Source organism: Salmo salar, chromosome ssa17 (genome assembly GCF_905237065.1).
Source record: "Salmo salar chromosome ssa17, Ssal_v3.1, whole genome shotgun sequence".
NCBI classification, from domain to species: domain Eukaryota; kingdom Metazoa; phylum Chordata; class Actinopteri; order Salmoniformes; family Salmonidae; genus Salmo; species Salmo salar.
The window spans coordinates 14,217,538-14,236,982 of NC_059458.1; the positions used below are offsets into that span (position 1 = coordinate 14,217,538).

Genomic DNA, 19,445 nt, shown 5'->3' on the forward strand with positions numbered 1-19,445 from the left:
CTGTCAAAAGTCTTACAGCTGGCCTGGCAGAGAGAGAGACAGATTTGATGGGTATTGGCCACAGCTTGCCCAACCAGCCATCTAGTCCTGGGTATGGAGCATCCAGACAGTATATACCTCCCAAAAGGTACCCTATTCCCTAATTAGTCCACTACTTTTGACCAAAGCCCATAGTGCTCTAGGCCAAAAGTAGTGCACTATATAGGGAATAGGGTGCCGTTTGGGACACAAGCAGACAGTGCAGACCAGGGAAGCTGAGATCAGACAGGTACTAATGCGGTCACATGAAGGCCAAGAAGATCATCAAGGACCTCAGCCACCTGAGCCAAGGCCTGTTCACCCCGCTACCATCTAGAAGGCAGAGAAAGCACAGGTGCATCAAAGCTGGGACTGAGAGACTGATAAACAGCTTCTATCTCCGGGCCATCAGACTGTTAAACAGTCACCACTACCCTGCCCTGAACCTTAGACTGTTACTAGCCGGCTAGCACCCATTACTCTACCCTGAACCTTAGAGACTGTTACTAGCCGGCTAGCACCCATTACTCTACCCTGAACCTTAGAGACTGTTACTAGCCGGCTAGCACCCATTACTGTACCCTGAACCTTAGAGACTGTTACTAGCCGGCTAGTACCCATTACTCTACCCTGAACCTTAGAGACTGTTACTAGCCGGCTAGCACCCATTACTGTACCCTGAACCTTAGAGACTGTTACTAGCCGGCTAGCACCCATTACTCTACCCTGAACCTTAGAGACTGTTACTAGCCGGCTAGTACCCATTACTCTACCCTGAACCTTAGAGACTGTTACTAGCCGGCTAGCACCCATTACTCTACCCTGAACCTTAGAGACTGTTACTAGCCGGCTAGCACCCATTACTCTACCCTGAACCTTAGAGACTGCTGCCCTATGTACATGGAGTTATTGAACACTGGTCACTTTGTTAATGTTTAAATACTGTTTTACCCTTTTTATATGTATATACTGTATTCTAGTCATGGCTCATTCTGTAGAACTGCTGCTGTACACACCTTTTCTATTCATATACTGGCCATACAGTCTCTACACACCATCATGTACATATATATTTATATTCTGGACTCTAACATTGCTCGTCCTGATATATCTTAATTCCTTTATTTGGATTTGTTGGATTTGTGTATATTGTTTTGTATTGTAGGTATTACTGCACTGTTGGAGCTAGAAACACGAGCATTTCACTGTGTGTTTAATATGTGTTCGATATGTGTACGCGACCAATGCCATTTTATTTTTTTTGATACAGCCTCCTGTTTCACCTTGGCTGGGATGATGAAATACTCACAGGAGAGGTGACATCACCCAGCTGGCTCTGGAAGCCAGTGGGGAGGGAATGACGACATGAATGACATCTGTGGGAGCATGTAGGGTACGCCCTCCCCATCTGTCCCACCGATGGTTCCACATGAGCACATACACAATTACAAATCACCTCACTCATTTCATTTCCTTTATCTCATTTCCCTTCACGCCAGAGCAAAAAGTTGAGATAACAAAATACTTTCATAATAAAAAAATATATTGTGGCTATGATTGATACATTTAGGAATATTTTGTCTTGTGACTCAACACTTCTCAATCTAAGATAAGGCAGACGTGCACCACTGACTCATAAATCAATACGCAATTGCGGATTCATGCCTGAACAGCTGTGCTTCTGTTGTCAATGTCAAATATGTGAGGAGAGGGAGAGACGTGGAGGAGTCTGTCAGTCAGAGTCAGTTGCTTTTACCAGACAAAGAGTATGTGGCTTTCAGGTTAAATCCCTGACGTGAGGCCTCGTGCCGACAGCCGAGCTCAGCCGGGTTTGGCCAGACTGCTCCAACCAACAGCTGTGCGGTAGAGTCAGTGATGTCACATTAGGTGTGGCCAGAGCCATAAATGTAGAAATATGTCTATGGGTGTGGTCCTCTGTCTGTTTTTGAGTAAGCTGGGTGTGATATGTAAATATCCTGTTGCAGTAAGGTGTGAATAGGTAAGGCTCCATAGCTCAGTGGTTAGAGCACTGGTCTTGTAAACCAGGGGTCGCGAGTTCAATTCTCGCTGGGGCCTTGGTTGTGGAATCAAATGTTTTGATCCAAAAGGGAGGTTCTCATATTGAAAATACAATTTTTTGAATAAGGGCCAATGAGTTGAATGGCTCCTAGTTCACCAACAAGATTAAAAACATGATCCGTTGATGCTGTCCAGTTCTATCAACTACTTCCCACAGCTATAAATACTACTTCTGACAACTCTCACGTATGTCACTGACCTTGTGTGGACGACAGACACACAGCTGCTACAGCTACGATAGTTATTTATCCGTTCCATGTTATTTCATTCACGTACAGTAAACCTTTGGCGTCTCACCCACAGAGGAGGTAGACACGGACAGGCAGACAGACAGACACAGACAGACAGACAGACAGTAGCCTGCCCTCCAGGGAGAAAAACGTAATTATTCTCCACTAATGAGAAGCCACCAGGCACGGGAACACATTTGCATAGAGAGAGGACAATTTCACAGGCAGAAGTATTCAAGGACTTCTTTCACCGAATAGATTAGAAAGAGCTGAAGTGAAATCATTCCGTATATAGTAGAGTATCAAGATTCTCTACCATGGGAGGATTTGTCGATGTAAAACCAATAATTATGAAAATGAATCAATGCTAAACTGAATGGTAAAAAAACTAATGAAGGCCATTAAATTGGTACTATTGTTTATTTTATCGCCCAGTCAGGTCTCTGTAATCAACATAAATACATGATTTCCTTCAATTTACCTCTAAATAGCCTATTTAGTATTCTATATTTGCATTAGCGAGGTTGTTTTCATTCAGGTTTGGCTTACAAATGTTGGTACCAGCAGCCAGCAATTGTATGTATGCTTCCAATTGGCAGTGGTTGAGCGCTGTCTATCCCCCAGCCTATGTATTTACTGAGAGCACAGAAACACCTATGATTGTATTAGAGTTTAACGGGTATAAGAATCAAGACAAGTTTGCTTAACTTCCTTTTTTTGAGATGGAGGTAATACCATCTGATATCTACACCAGCTTCACTGTAAGACTATTATAATCTAATATTACCAGATCTTTCTTTTTTAACATGTTACTCATTTCACAGACGCTCTTATCCAGAGCAACTTACAGGAGCAATTAAGGTTAGGTGCCTTGCTCAAGAGCACATCGACAGCTTTTGCACCTAGTCAGCTCGGGGATTCAAACCAGCGACCTTTCGGGTTATTGACCCAACGTTCTTAACCGCTAGTCTACCTGGAATACATGACCCAGTTCAAACTATTACTTAAATCTTCAGCTTCCGACCGGATCAGAAGAGTCCATCGGTGTAACCTGCCGTCTTAATAGGTCCTGTTGGTTAAAAGTAGCTCAGTTCAAGCCTCTCTTCCCCAGTGAGCTCACCTACATCTCTGAGTCCTGAACAAGCACACGGGCTCCAATATCCCTTCGCTTGCAACCTACGCGACAGTAAACAGTACATGTACAGTGGGCAAGTGGAGACCACCTGAGAAGCTCACTAGGAAGTGAATAACAACAAATGATCTCCGTTTGGTAAAACGAATGCCCAACCACCTTTCCAGAGGCAGCGAAAACAAGCAACCGAAAACAGAGGATGAGGAAAGAAAAGAAACATTAATATACAGACAAAGGTAAAGTGCACTGTACCCGTCTCTCCCCAGAGCGTGTCGGGAGCGTCTATCTGCACAGCCAAATCTTCATCTTTCAGCTCCAGTAAGCTCTTTGCAACCTGACAATGAGACAATATTATACACAATAATTATACACCATAACTATTATAAGCAATACACAAAGGTTGAATCTGAAGAGAGTGCACGGTGTGTGTGTGTTCGTCAGTGTGTGTACGCAGTAGCCTACGTGAGTTTGTCCCATGCTGCAGGCGGCCGTCAGGGCCTGTTGTAAGGCCTGGCCCTTCACACTGCTCTTCACACCGTGCTGCTGTTGGCCCTCAGGGGCCTCTGTGGGGCCCCAGTCCTGGTTCAGCAGGTAGTGGATGATGTCTGGGTGGCCCCTCAGCCCAGCATGGACCAGGGCACACTGACCACTCTTATCAACATGGCCCACCTAGAGGGAGAAACACAGATCAATCAATCAATGAATCCAGTGTATTTACACAGCCCTTTTAACATCAACAGTTGTCACAACCGTATTTACAGTTTCATAGCCTAAACCCCAAAGAGCAAACAGAAGCAGATAATTATGATACATGACTAAGTTATAAGTTATGAAACGGTAAAGCTGGGAAACAACAACAGCAGATTGAATTGTCAACAGGGTGAGATAACAGCATGAGACCAACAACTGACCACTGACCTTGGCTCCCTTCTTACAGAGCAGGCTGACCAGTCCTGTGTGTCCTGCTGCGGCAGCCAGACAGAGGGGGGTCATGCCGCTGTCCGAGGGGCCGTCTACGGGAGCCCCCAGCTCCAGCAGCAGGGACACCATTTCAAGGTGACCCAGGTGGGCGTGCACACCCAGCACAGGGGAACGGCCAAGCACCTCTGAACGCCCACTCACACTCGCCCCGCCCAGCATCAGCAGACGACTCACCTGCAGGCAAGATTTATTTTAAAGGTGTGCGTATGTGTACGTGCGTGCGAGTCTCTCACCTTGACGTTGGGTGTGCGTGTGTGCGCGTGCCTGTGCTGTGTGCGCGTCTCACCTTGACGTTGGGTGTGTAGAGATTTCTGAGGGAGGCCAGGGCTGCAGAGAGGCTGTCAGTGCTACAGCTCACCCACAGTGCCTGCAGAACACTGGAGGACACACCTGTCCTCTTACTCTGACCCTGAGAGAGAGGGAGGCAGAGACAGGGAGAGAGAGACACTGGTTCAATACTACCACCATCGAGCCCCCCCAGTGCATGACAGGAAGAGGAGAGAGGCTACTGCACTGTAATATGTGAACTCAGATAGTCTTTGGATTAACGTCCCATTAGTCCATTCAGACACACTAGCTGGTACCTTGAAGATGTGTGCCTTCAGGATATGATGTCCCAGCTCCATGGTCTGCTGCCGGTTCAGCTTGCTCTCCTGTCTGGAGAACATGAAGGCCAACAGAGCATGGCCACTCCTGGGGTCACAGAGGAAGTCGGTGCTCTCTCCGTCTGCCCTCCACACTAGCCACTCTCTAAAGGAGGGGTGGAAGAGCATGCGGGTGCCATCCCTGCGTCTCACCTAGAGGGACATGACACAAGATCAGACAGAGGTTGTTGTCATAAATCCACAAGTGGCTGAGATAGTTACTATCACTGGGAGCCAAATGCAACTCCCACAGAGTGAACGTAACTCAATGCAATGATTGTATACTACTTCCTGGCCTACTTCCTGATCTAGCTAACAACGTACGGTATGGCCGTGTCTCAATAGTCTTTCACAGGTTCTCTCCTCACCAGGACGCAGGCCAGGGTCTCCAGGCGTTGTTGGAAGTCCTCCCAGGACATCTCTCCTCTCACACCCCCAGCGTTCAGCGCCCGGAACAGCTGCTCGTCCGTCAGCGGGTGTAACGAGGCCAGCACCACGTTGAGTACGGGCAGCACCCGCTCGAAGGTTTGGTCCCCTTCGAACCCCGCACGGCACTGCAGCAGGTACACCTGATGATAAAGAGGACCACAATGGAAATACGTTTGTTGACTTGATTGTGTATTGAATCCCGTGTGTTGTACTTCCTTAGCTGGAGCAACTCTATGGGCTGGTGTCCCAGGCACAGATTAAGTGTAGTGCTGGACTAAAAAAACGATTTCAGTGGAGATTCTCCATTGACCATGCTTTTCAGTCCAGGACTAGGCTTAATCTGTCTGGGAAACCAGCCCTACATGTATTTTATATTTGTCAAAGATTCGTCAAATAAAATGTATTCATTCATTCACCTCAGCCAGAGAGACGGGCACTACCATGTAGTTGCCTCCCTTGAGAACCAGGTGCTCCCTCTGGAACAGGTCCAGGGTCAGTTTTAGGTAGAGGAAGGAGCCCTGGCTGCGAGAGGCCAGGTGGGTGTTGAACTTGCTGAGGAGGAGGGGGTCGGGGACGGTGCCGTTGGGCGTGGTGACGTTGGCGGCAATCTCGGGGCTGACGATGACCCGGTGTTGGATGTAGTCGCTAAGGTCCCCGCCGATCTCGCTGCTCTCTGGGAAGTCGTCCAGTGAGAGTCTGGAGAAGGGTAGGAGGGTGGTGATCTCCTGGGGAGACAGGAGACAGCGATTATATTGTAGAATTGTATATGTTGTGGATTTATGTCTGACCAAAATGGGCCTCCTGGAAGCGTATATATATCATACACTGCATTCTCAGTCAAAGTGTACTGTAGCTCGGCTATATCTCAGAGTTGAACTTAGCCCACACGCCTTGCAACCGTGAGCCCAGGAGCACACCGCAACTTCCCACCCAAGAGTCTGCAGTACAAAATCACTACCATACAACACAGTACAATTCTATCCTCCAGCTCCTGCATCACAGCAGAGAGAACCCTTTCTTCTAGTTGTGACAGGTATCATGAAAGAGGGAAAAACACTGAATAATACAAGTGATGATGAGAACAGTGTTGGCTCACTATGGTGGTACTGTATGTGCCAGGACAACAGATTAGTCAGGGAGAGGATGGCATCCATCACATCTCTTCAAGCTGCTGCTTCTTCTGACTCAGAAACATGAAATACAGTAGCCGTGTAACACTGTATGCGTGCACTTCTTTTGTAGGATCTTCATTTGACCAGTATTGAGGCAGCAAAATAATCCTGGATTTGAACATTTAGTCCATAATGTTGCTTGATTGGTGGTTAGGCAAACGTGTGCCGGCCAAAGTTAGGCTACATGAAAAGTGCAATGCTATTATTAGAACCGTGTTTAACTGTGGGTTTTCAGTGAATTTATGTAAATCACAAGTCTTATCTGCATTTCCTGTGGTGCATGAAAATTCTCAGCACTAAAGGAGTGATCAAATTACGATCCTACAGCTGTATATAGGGAATAGGGTGCCACGAAACCACTGACTCACATTCTGCCAGCTTTCTCACCGATTCACATCATCTCTTCAGATGACAGATGCCATCAGAAATGGTGACGTTTGAGGCAAGAGAAGAAAATTACAGCCATGAACGAATAAATCAAATGCAATACCTAAGTTAATATGAGATTATTATTGCTGTTTCATTTCCTTGCTGTGCATGCACGATTTCATTAAAGTGCGGTGATCCAAAGATTTCACAGTGCCCTGGTTGCATAGCAACCTCGATGGGACCATGCCTAAAACAGGATATTGGCAACTTCCTGTGAAAGGACCAATTGGGAGAGGAGAGAGGATAGAGAGCAGGCAAGGGGATCAACGTCTAACATCCCTTGCCAACACACTCACGCACACACGCACACACACTGTAGTGGCCTGTCGTGTCCTCAGCACTCCTGTTACATAACGTCAGGCAGGCTCCCAGGAGCATTACAGCCCGGAGTGGTAATCCAGGAGGATTATGGGAAAGCTGCGTTAGGCAGCCGGAGGGATCAGTGGCCAGCCAACATGCAGGAGGAAACCACCGCCAATGGGCCCTGGCGGTGTAAACTGACCAGCTAGACTGAGATACTGTACCTCTGGGTCAGACCAGCAAAGCCATACTGTATGAGACACACAGGTGAAGGCCAGCGAACTATGGGCAAACCCAGATTTACTAAGCTTCTTTTAGCTAAAGTGTAGCAGGAGAAAGTGAGACCTGTATCAGAGACTCGAACCATAGCTCCTACGGTGCACAGACAAGAGTCTAACAGACTGTACTGTACCAACAACAGCCTGGGTCCCTGGGTAGAGGCAATGCATCACTCACATACACTGGCTAGGATGGTTTATCTGTGCTTCGTGACTGTCCTCTCCTCACCAGTAGGCAGGTCCTGACAGTGACCAACAGTTTGAGCCAGGAGGGGAACTTGGAGATGATCTTGGTGATGAAGGAGGCGACGGTGTCTCCGTAGTCCGGCTTGTGGAACTCTGCCTCGTTCAGACCATCAACCAGGAGGATGAAGTCTTCTTCCGGGATCTTCCTTTCTACACAGGGAAACAGAGGGGTGGTGGAGAGGGAGAAAGGGGGAAGTGGGGAGAGGAGAGAGCGAGAGTTGGAGTAAGAGCGAGTGAGAGGAAAAGAGAGAAAGTGAGAGAGAGAACAAGTACATAAGATATTGGCAATAATTGAAGCAGGTTTAGGACGCAAATGCAATGCACATAACTGCTGCGTTCCAAATGTATTTTGAAATACTGTACATGTTGCAGCAACTGTTTGAAGTGATATGGTTGAATTCCACAATGTTGTATTGTCACAATGCCACCCTTACTGTCAGAAAAGAAAGACAGGAAGTTGTGGTACTCAATGGAATACCAGCCGAAAAGACACAGTGCAGTTTATCAGGCAGGAGGTAAGAGATCGACGTGTGCAGGCTCTGGAATATCTAACCCGGGGTCAGTCCAAAATTATACCCTAGTAATGATACCCTAGTCCCTAAGTAGGGACTAGACTTTTGACCAGAGCCCTGCTTCCATTCCCTTACCCCATGTTATACTTCATGAGTAATGTCACAGAGGGACTGCACCTCAGATGGTGGGTGAAAACACCAGTCACCCCTCCTCAGTCTCCTGTATGGGCCCTCATCATCGCAACCATTACTTTTAATAAGACAGGAGAGGCATATCTATCCTGTTCCAGTCTACCTGAGCCGTCGATGCAGCCTGATACAGCCCTTCCTGACTGTGTAGAACTTATATCACTCTATACACTCTGCCACAGCCATCTACTAATCCACATCATAAAGATGGAGGATGTGTTGACTCCTCTAGAACGAGCCTCGGTGGAGGCTACTGAACTAACAACCTATTGATCAGGCTGACTGGCTACTATATCATGAGATAGACTGAGACACACTGGCTACCATAGGTGGTCTATTACGTTGATATGGCCTGCCCTCTTGTTTTTCCTGTACAGCAAGAATAATACATTGGATTAAAGCACTGAGGCTGTGTTTACACAGGCAGCCCAATTCTGATCTTTTGTCCAATTATTGGCAAAAGAGCTGATCTGATTGGTCCAAAGACTAATTAGTGGAAAAATATCAGAATTGGGCAGCCTGTGTATAAGCAGCCTTATAATGCTGATCACTGCTAAAATACTGATCTACGGCTGCATTTTTTTTACTAATTCGTCTTTTGACCAATCAGATGAGCTATTTTGCCCAAAATTGAGCAAAAGATCAAAATTGGGCTGCCTGTGTAAATGCAGCCTGAGGGATATTGATTGATATGGATACTCCTACAGTGACAAAGGTTGTTGTTTGAAGTGATGTTGTTTTTGAAGTTAGAATTGTGTCACGGTCTGTAGCGTATTTAACCAGTGACCTTATTATCCCTAAACGATCTAGCGGCCCACCAGAGAGTCCTAATCAACTGTTTCAGGGGGCGCATGACAATCTAGCAAACTGTAGGAGGAAGGGTTGGAGGTGAGGTGTAGCTGGTGAGTAGCAGCTGCAGGTGTTACACTTACAAAAGTGGATGAAGGGGATGGGGGGGGGGGGGGGTTTGAAGCATGGGTGAGAACATGGAGACTGCAGGAGTAAGTTAGTAACTACCCTTGCGCAGGTTGACGAGGGGCTCCAGGACTCCCCTGCGGAAGGCAGCGATGGGGTCCTGGACACAGGAGCGCAGACTGAGCATGCTCTGTATATGAGGTTCCTTTAGCAGCAGCTCCCTGTAGCCGCTGAGCTGTGGCGCTCTGGACAGCAGGGCGGCGACACTGTGCACAAACTCTGGGACCAGGCAGGTGTAGGTGTTGTCAGCCTGGCAGAAGTGGTAGGACACCACCTGGAAAGAGCGTGAGAGAAAGAGAGGCTCCCTAATTGAGCACTTCAATAATGCTTTTTCAATGTTTTGACTGCCATGAGTGTCTTGAACTTTCCAGAGAAGTGAGTCCTCAACCAACTTTGAATATCTCCATCTCACAAATCAGCATTTGATTTTCTCCATGAGGCTAAAGTGTCTGCGATGAGTTGCTAATTAACAGATTGGCTAATCAAGCAGCCATGACGGATCCACTTAATGGAACAGGGGAAAAACAGGGCATGGATGTCAAGAGTAAACACACGAGTCTTTGGGACTCGATGGTCTTATTCATTATTCACCACATCAGTAATTACATGAACATACAGTTAACAGAACCATCTTGTTAATTTTGTTGAGGATGGAGAAGTATCCATACACCCAGGGGTCATCTTTAATTCAGGAACTCATCAAAAGGGGCAAACAGATGGATGGCAAACACAGTCAGAAACCTTCTCCAGTTGCCTTGGAACCCAATTTGTCAAACTAAACCCTCCCTCTTAGTATTACTAGGTGAAGCTGCAAGACTCTTCATCTCTGAGACCAATTATAGAGGAATTAGGAGGTGGTCTATTGGCAGTGATTCAAGAAACTAGACTATCTGTGCAAAGCATCGTTCTGAGATACTGAGCATGAATGTTTTCACATCCCAGATCTCTGTCACGATTGTCGTAGGAAGGAGACCAAAGCACAGCGTGGGTATCGTTCCACATCTTTTATTTTAATGTGAAACTTTGCAAAACAAACAAACTACAACCAAACCGTGCCAAAAGATGTGCAACATGCACTAACTCAAAATAATCTCCCACAAACACAGGTGGGAAAAACAACTACTTAAATATGATCCCCAATTAGAGACAACGATGACCAGCTGCCTCTATTTGGGAAACATACAAAAAACCCAACATAGAAAAAAGAAACTAGAACACAAAGTAGAAAAATTAAACTAGATTAAAAAAAACAGTCACGCCCTGACCTACTCTACCATAGAAAATAAGAGCACTCTATGGTCAGGACGTGACAATCTCAGAACTGTTTTGAAGTGAATTCTTCTTTCATAACCCATTAAGGTCCTGACCTTGAAAGTTCCTAAAGTGCAGAGTATCAAAATACTAAGACCTTCAAAAATCATTTTTTTGGGGGGCGTGCAATCGTATATAGAACCTTATGTTCTATCTGGCACAGAATGTTACAATTATTTACATTTCAATAGAAAAGTACAGACATTTAATGATGAAATAAAGAAAATACCCTTCCTTCTTTCCAATCACATCATGAAATATATTAATTAAAATGACAAATAGACTATATCCTCTGGATGAGTAAACGGACATATTTTTTGGGTCTCTGACACCCAAAGTCCGTAAACTACTTGCTAGTTATCAATAAAATTCGGTAAGTTTAATACTGTAGAACAAGACAAACATACCAATGCCACGCCTAAGGACCTTAAATTTATTGCATGTATTTATTCGTTTTTACCATAAAGAGCTTACGTTATTGCCATTCTTATTCTATATTTTTTAAATATAATTTACAAAGAGGACCAGAACCTATGATATGAATAATCAAGGACTTGGGACTATAAGATTCTATCAGAAAAATGCATAGTTTTGAGATAATGAGTATTTTTGAAGTTACTCTCAGAACTGTTTTGTGACATCTTCCTCTTTCACGTCCATTAAATGACTAAAATTTCAATGAAAATTACTCAATAAGTATATCACCTTACACGCAATTATTTTTGTTGATTGACAATCCAGCATTGTGTGATTGGATTGAAGATAGATCCTGATAGCACCAAGTTAAAAGGTGTTTTCAGATTATTATCATTTGTTCGTCATCGTAAAATAACAACAACAACAAAACGGACATATCTGACATGTAAAGGACCACCTGAAGAGCAACTCTATGTGAATAACACATTTTTTGACCCAAATGGACCTTATAGTCCCAAGATTCTTCTCCACCAGAGGTGTCTGTGTTTCTGTGTGTGTGTGTGTGCCTGTGTGTGCCATTCAGGTGTGTGTGTGTGTGCGTTCAAAGGTGCGCGCATGAAGTGTGTGCATGTGTGTGTAGCGTATCGTACCTTGCTAGCCAGGCGTTTCACAGCCTCGTCTCGGTGTGCCTCTGGTGTCCCGGGGCAGGTTGTTTCACTGGGCTGGGGGTCTGTGGTGGGGGTGCTGGGCAGGGGCGGCTGTTTGGAGGCTCCGTCTGTCCCCCTATCCCCAACTGCAAGAGGGACACAGCGAGGTGTAACCGGTGTGAAACGGCTAGCTAGTTAGCGGGATGCAGGCTAATAGCGTTCCAATCGGTGACGCCACTCGCTCTGAGATAGTTGTTTCTCTTGCTCTGCAAGGGTTGCGGCTTTTGTGGAGCGATGGGTGATGGTGCTTCGAGGGTGACGGTTGTCGATGTGTGCAGAGGGTCCCTGGTTCAAGCCCAGGTAGGGGCGAGGAGAGGGACGGAAGCTATACTGTTACAAAGGCACACACGTGGACTGTCACTACTTTTTCACGAGAAGTTGGAGGAGAATAATAATCATTCAATGAAATATCTTTTGGAAAACCAGCACTCATGGCTAGATTTTTTTTAAATGTTTTCTTGTGCTGTGAATACGAGAGAGCATGTTAAAGGCATCATTGTGGGCTGGTTTCTATAATGGACCCAAAACATATCTCCAGTAAACAATGTTAATTAAATAAGGCCCTGAGTCACAATGGCAAATCACTTCAGTCTCTGTCAGGCATTTATCATCATGTACTATAATTAGATCACTGTCTATAATGCATTTCCCTGAGTAGGCACATCAAAGCAGATTCCTACTCTTAACCTAAATGATGTCATTACTTGATGTCATTACTGACGTGGGGTATGGTGTACTGTATCCATTTGCTGGATGGGGGCTGAGAAAATGATATGCGGTGTGCATTCACGGCCATTGATGGTGGGAGAAAAGTGTGGTACTGTACCTAGCTACTGACGTAGCAACGCGTGCGTTTGTGTAACATCAATCACCACGCAATCAGTCATAGCTTTCAGGGACAGAGCTTTGAAAGGTTTTAGTCCTGTGACTTTGTGTGGCTCATCCGCTAGGACCAAAATATCTGATGGACCCGGCTACTTGAGAGTGATGGCTCTGTAAACGTATGACTGATCTCAAGGTAGACCGGTTGGCTTGCCTAGTTAGAAAATTGTTAAACTTAGAATGAAAAATGTGAATGTTTAAAATCACCCTTCGCTGAATGAGTAACCATCCATTCGTCCTTCCCTTCTGGGGCACAGGGAACTGGCAGCTTCCTCATAAAAGAGCTGTTGCATCTCAAGAGGTTCATTCTGTTTATCATTTCAAACAAAGTACCTCCAGAGAAGGGAAGTTTGTCTCTTACTTTTGGGGGAGGTGCAGGGGCTCTGGGTGGGGACCTGTTGCATGTGACCTCCATGACAGCTGAGAGCCACCAGCCGCGAGACAATGGCCGTCTTGCCGAAGCCCACATCGCCCACGATAACGGCCCCACGGCCCTCGCAGGTGTCACTCTTCTTTAGGACCTCCTCTAGCCGATGGAACAGCCAATCACGGCCTTGGAACGGTGCATCCATGGCGACGGTGGGAACCTCGAACAACAACGGCTTCAGCATGATGTCGCCTGATTTGAAGGGAGCGAAGCGCGCTGGACGAAGAGAAAAGAGAGAACACAGGGGTTACAAACATGACTTCCTGTTCATTTGAAAGAGTATTGGGGTATACAACAATAATATAGTTGTGTATGGTGTTGTAACACAATAATTGCATGCATGAAGGCAGGATCTCAGTCGGGGTGTCAGCTTACTGTTGAGCGTGTTATGATATGGGGTGAAGTTTAACGTTAGGACATAGACAAACACACAATCCAGGATCCACCTCCACACTTCATCCCCCAGGTGGCAGTAACCGGGTATAGATAGTGAGTTTAGCCTTGATAAGCACATAAATTACTGCCAATTAAGATGATCGTCAGTCAGAGTGCCAGTTTGGAGAGCCGTGAGGCTGCTGTCTGGTTTGATGGCCATGAGGCCTTTCGTTTGGGTTTGAATCTTTAGTTTAGGCATGCCTGTTTGTAGTTTTCCTTTTTGTATATATTTGTTCCTGTCACCATCTGAACATAATAATCCACTTCGGCTCGTCGACCCAAAGGAGTCAACGCAGAGCTGGCCATGGACCTAAGGTACACATTCATTCATTCAGGTTACAGACCATGCAACTAGACATAGGACCCCTAGACTTAGCGAGTGCTAACAGGCTAGTTAATTGGTTTCGTAACAAGCGTTAGAATAGTACTATACACAAGATGCAATTTTGAAATGTGGTTGTGCATCAGAAGTTTTCCTCTTGTTAGCCCATGTCAGCAAAACATTTTTAGATTAGTAAGGAAGTCTACCCAGCTATCTAAACTTGTAGTAATCATGGCTGAATTACCGACTGGGTACGAAGGGCATGTGCCCAGGGTCCCTGACCTCCATGGTCCCCCATTGATTTTGTACTATACAAAAGTATGTGGACACCCCATCAAATTAGTGGATTCGCGTTAATTCAGCCACAACCGCTGCTGACAGATGTATGAAATCGAGCACACTGCCATGCAATCTCCATAGACAAACATTGGCAGTAGAATGGCCATACTGACGACTAGTCAGTTCATCAAATTTCTGCCCTGCTAGAGCTGCCCCGGTCAACTGAAATTGCTGTTATTGTGAAGTGGAAACGTCTAGGAGCAACAACGACTCACAGAACGGGACCGTCGACTGCTGAAGCACGTATCGCGTAAAATCGTCTGTCCTCGATTGCAACACTCACTACCAAGTTCCAAACTACCTCTGGAAGCAACGTCAGCACAATAACTGTTCCTCGGGAGCTTCATGAAATGGGTTTCCATGGCCGAGAAGTCGCACACAAGCCTAAGATCAAGTGTCGGCTGGAGTGGTGTAAAGCTCGCTGCTATTGGACACTTGAGCAGTGGAAACACGTTCTCTGCAGTGATGCTTCATGCTTCACCATCTGGCAATCTGATGGACGAATCTGGGTTTAACAGATGTCAGGAGAACACTACCTGCCCGAATGCATAGTGCCAACTGTAAAGTTTGGTGGAGGAGGAATAATGGTCTGGGGCTGTTTTTCATGGTTCGGGCTAGGCCCCTTAGTTCCATTGAACGCAAAAATCTCAACGCTACAGCATACAATGACATTCTAGACGATTCTGTGCAGTTTGGCGAAGGCCCTTTCCTGTTTTTCTATAGGTCTATACAGAAATGGTTTGTCGAGATTGGTGTGGAAGAAGTTGCCTGGCCTGTACAGAGCCCTGACCTCAACCTCATCGAACACCTTTGAATTGGAACGTTGACTGCAAGCCAGGCCTAATCCCCCAACATCAGTGCCCGACCTCACTAATGCTCATGGCAGGAATGGAAGCAAGTCCCTGGAGCAATGTTCCAACATCTAGTGGAAAGCCTTCCCAGAAGAGTGGAGGCTGTTATAACAGCAAAGGGAGGACCAACTCCATATTAATGCACATGATTTTGGAATGAGATGTTGGACAAGCAGGTGTCCACATACTTTTTTCATGCAGTGCATCATATTAACACGGCATAAGTCATGGCAAAATGTGTAGAATTTTGGGAAATTAGCTGTAAAACTGTACTTTTTTCTCTCTGCCCCATTGCAAAACAAGTAGAATTGAATTATATTAATTTTAAAATTGCACACATTTCCCTCCACCCCATGGTAAAATATGTAGAATTGCAGAAAATGTACTTAAAACATTTTCTCTCCTCAGTCAAGAGGGGGGCCACTAAAAGGTTTTGCCCGTGAGGTGGGAAAGAGGGGGACCAACCAAATATTGCCTAGGGCCCCCAAAAGCCTAGTGCCGGCCCTGCGCACGCACACATGCCTGCATAAACACCTGCATGCACGTATATACACACACACAAACACCATCAACCCACCGCACACACACACAGAAACACAAACAGTACCATACCTTTGGCATCCCTTCCCCCTGTGCTGTTCCAGGGCTGTTTGATGGAGCTTCGCTGGGGAGCACTCCGTTGATCATCCAGGTAGCTCAGATCCTCCAGCTTCGTGGAACTAGTGGCTGCAGGGGAAGACATGAGAGACAGAATGAAAGAGAAGAGAAGTAGAGAAGTAGAAAAATAAAGAATGAGGGAAAGCAGGAAATAGCTTTTTACAGAGTTGCTTCATTCGTCTTTGCCTTCAAGGTAGAAAATCTTAAACATTTGGGAATAAAATGAATAAAACCCTTCATCGCCAAAAAGTATAACTATGGAGCTCTGTCCCCATTTCAAAATATTGTTGTACGGGCACTTACGGCATCCCGATTATTTTCAAACATGTTTAATATATTGGGCCTCATATCGGCCATTATCGCCAAATGTGAGCAATACGAAGAGCAGACGCAAGGCTTGTCCCACCGTCAGCCAATCAGCTATAAAGGTTCTCTTCAACTAACTCACAAGTTCATCACAACAATGGCACCAAAGGTATAACCTACCCCCCCAATTCATGCCCTAGTTTTAACTTAACACCCCAAGCCCTTCACTGACACAGAGATATTTAAGGAGAGAATGATGACTGAAGGAATTGGCCTATAATTTGGTCTGTCAAACAGGTTGGCCAACCTCCTATTTCTTAAATAGGAAGAAATTGGTTTCAACACAAAGCCCTCATTTTAAATGAAGACTGTTTAAATGAATGAGGTTTTCTCAAATCAGCCTATTTTCAGCACCCATGTTGAAAGTATTACATTGCCGCTTCAACGTAATGTAAGTTATGTAATTTACTCAAATCTGGCTTATTGCGAGGTCAATAACTCTGAAAAATAGCTTAATTATGGGCAACACATTTTTCTCTCTCATTAAAATCAATTCTAGAATTAGAAAGCTATCAAAGCTCTCCTCCGGTCCTCCTCATCTTCCCTCATCATCAGTAGCCCTCCCGCACAGATGCTGCGCTCTTTGTACGTGCATTGTTATGCTTCCTCGGTTGCCATGTTGATTTCCTCACTAGGCCTACACATACACAAAGCTGCCCAGCAAATATAGACAGATTTTTATACTGCCGTGGAGGTGCTGCCAGGTGTATGTACTCTACCGATTACTAGGTCACTGCGATTTGGCCCGACCGAATCGTTAAATGCGAGAGGTTCCAACTAAGCCCCATATGGGTGAGCATAAAATACAAGGACATTTTCAAAGCCGCATTCAGGGAGTAATACTGTTGTCCTGGCCGCACAGCATCAATCTTAGCGGTCTGACTGCATAGAAGTGCCGTGGGAAGAAGGGTCTCCTCTGGGGAACAGCGTGCGTGTGTTGAGGGGGGTTTCCGGGCTCCATCAGCCAGGACTTGACACAAAACTGTGTTGAGGGTCCGTCGGAGACTCGTGTGCATGAGCTTGAAGTTGTGTGTGTGGTGTGTGTGTGTTTTGTAGGTGAATGTACGAGTGGAAGGGGAGAGGTGTAGAGATGTGTTTCTGTGTGTGTCTGTGTGTGAGAGAGTGTGTTTTGTAGGTGAATGTACGAGTGGAAGGGGAGAGGTGTAGAGATGTGTTTGTGTGTGAGAGAGTGTGTTTTGTAGGTGAATGTACGAGTGGAAGGGGAGAGGTGTAGAGATGTGTTTGTGTGTGTGTCTGTGAGAGAGTGTGTTTTGTAGGTGAATGTACGAGTGGAAGGGGAGAGGTGTAGAGATGTGTGTGTGTGTCTGTGAGAGAGTGTGTTTTGTAGGTGAATGTACGAGTGGAAGGGGAGAGGTGTAGAGATGTGTGTGTGTGTGTGTGTGTCTGTGAGAGAGTGTGTTTTGTAGGTGAATGTACGAGTGGAAGGGGAGAGGTGTAGAGATGTGTTTGTGTGTGAGAGAGTGTGTTTTGTAGGTGAATGTACGAGTGGAAGGGGAGAGGTGTAGAGATGTGTTTGTGTGTGAGAGAGTGTGTTTTGTAGGTGAATGTACGTGTGGAAGGGGAGAGGTGTAGAGATGTGTTTGTGTGTGAGAGAGTGTGTTTTGTAGGTGAATGTACGTGTGGAAGGGGAGAGGTGTAGAGATGTGTTTGTGTGTGAGAGAGTGTGTTTTGTAGGTGAATGTACGTGTGGAAGGTGAGAGGTGTAGAGATGTGTTTGTGTGTGTGTCTGTGAGAGAGTGTGTTTTGTAGGTGAATGTACGCGTGGAAGGGGAGAGGTGTAGAGATGTGTTTGTGTGTGTGTGTCTGTGAGAGAGTGTGTTTTGTAGGTGAATGTACGAGTGGAAGGGGGGGGGGGTGTATGCATCCCACAATCGAGGGTATAGGGTGTTGATAATAAGGATGGGATGGAATCTCAAGCTATAACATCAAATAATATCTGCTTCCTCTAAATGTACATGTTCTACTGCCGGTTGCTTTGTCAGAGGTAGCTATCCTTTTGGAGGAAGTGCCTACATTACTATGCATACTGTCCATCTAACGTGAAAGAAATGAAGGTATTCAGAAAAAATAAATACAAACACAAAAGTTATACAGTACAACTGAGGCAGGGTTAGAACTGCTTAGTGCTGCTAAGCTGGTTGTGGCACTTCGTGCTCTTTTCAAGAGATGGGTTCCAACTTCTTATGGGTCCTAGGATCCATGTGTACAGGGATTACATCCCTACCTGGGATGGGGGAAGATTTTTTCGGGAGGGAACTTGGAGCTACAGTATGTATGTACCGTCTGTCATGGTACAAATGTGGATAATCGACAGGTATTGATTCTGGTGGTACTGGTAAGCATGGATAAGTGTCATGCCCTGACCATAGAGAGCCCTTGGTTCTCTATGGTGTTGTAGGTCAGGGTGTGACTAGGGGGTGTTCTAGTCTTTTCATTTCTATGTTGGTGCTCTTGGTATGGTTCCCAATTAGAGGCAGCTGATGTCCGTTGTCTCTAATTGGGGATCATACTTAAGTTCTCCATTGTTCCCGCCTGGGTTGTGGGATATTGTTTGTGTTAGTGTGTTTAGCACTACGGCTTTCACGTTTGTTTTATGTTTGTTTATTGTTTTGGTAGTTTCAATATATAATAAAGCATGTGGAACTCAACTCACGCTGCGCCTTGGTCGCTCCTTTAAAAAGTGGTAAGGATAGTGGTGTCTCAACATGTAACCTATCATGGTAATTTATTAATTGAATTGCAGCTAGCTATAATTCTAATGGTTTGGCTGATACTAGGAAAAGAAGAGCAGTTTTCACATGTATTTATTTATGTCACCTTTATTTAACCAGGTAGGCTAGTTGAGAACAAGTTCTCATTTGCAACTGCGATCTGGCCAAGATAAAGCATAGCAATTCGACACATACAACAACACAGAGTTACACATGGAATAAACAAAACATATAGTAGAACAAAAGAAAACAAAAAGTCTATATACAGTGAGTGCAAATCAGGTAAATTAAGGCAATAAATAGGCCATGGTGGCGAAGTAATTACAATATAACAATTAAACACTGGAATGGTAGATGTGCAGAAGATGAATGTGTAAGTAGAGAT

At 45.4% G+C, this 19,445-nt stretch overlaps 1 protein-coding gene and 1 non-coding gene across 3 annotated transcripts in view; one reads left to right on the forward strand and one right to left on the reverse strand.

Moving 5' to 3' along the window:
- LOC106575157 (protein TANC1) overlaps window positions 1–19,445 on the reverse strand; it is a 54,502-nt gene that overhangs the window by 6,705 nt on the left and 28,352 nt on the right. For both annotated transcript variants that reach the window (XM_014151392.2, XM_014151391.2), the window contains exons 8-19: window positions 15,918–16,031; window positions 13,293–13,574; window positions 11,993–12,135; window positions 9,657–9,888; window positions 7,922–8,088; window positions 5,930–6,238; window positions 5,453–5,653; window positions 5,025–5,237; window positions 4,727–4,849; window positions 4,378–4,614; window positions 3,922–4,128; window positions 3,712–3,793 (exon numbers count right to left, since the gene is read on the reverse strand). In XM_014151392.2, the coding sequence (XP_014006867.2) occupies window positions 3,712–3,793; window positions 3,922–4,128; window positions 4,378–4,614; window positions 4,727–4,849; window positions 5,025–5,237; window positions 5,453–5,653; window positions 5,930–6,238; window positions 7,922–8,088; window positions 9,657–9,888; window positions 11,993–12,135; window positions 13,293–13,574; window positions 15,918–16,031 (2,310 nt within the window). The remainder of the gene's footprint in view (window positions 1–3,711; window positions 3,794–3,921; window positions 4,129–4,377; window positions 4,615–4,726; window positions 4,850–5,024; window positions 5,238–5,452; window positions 5,654–5,929; window positions 6,239–7,921; window positions 8,089–9,656; window positions 9,889–11,992; window positions 12,136–13,292; window positions 13,575–15,917; window positions 16,032–19,445) is intronic.
- trnat-ugu (transfer RNA threonine (anticodon UGU)) lies at window positions 2,022–2,094 on the forward strand. Its single transcript has one exon. It is a non-coding gene; the product is annotated as a tRNA-Thr (tRNA).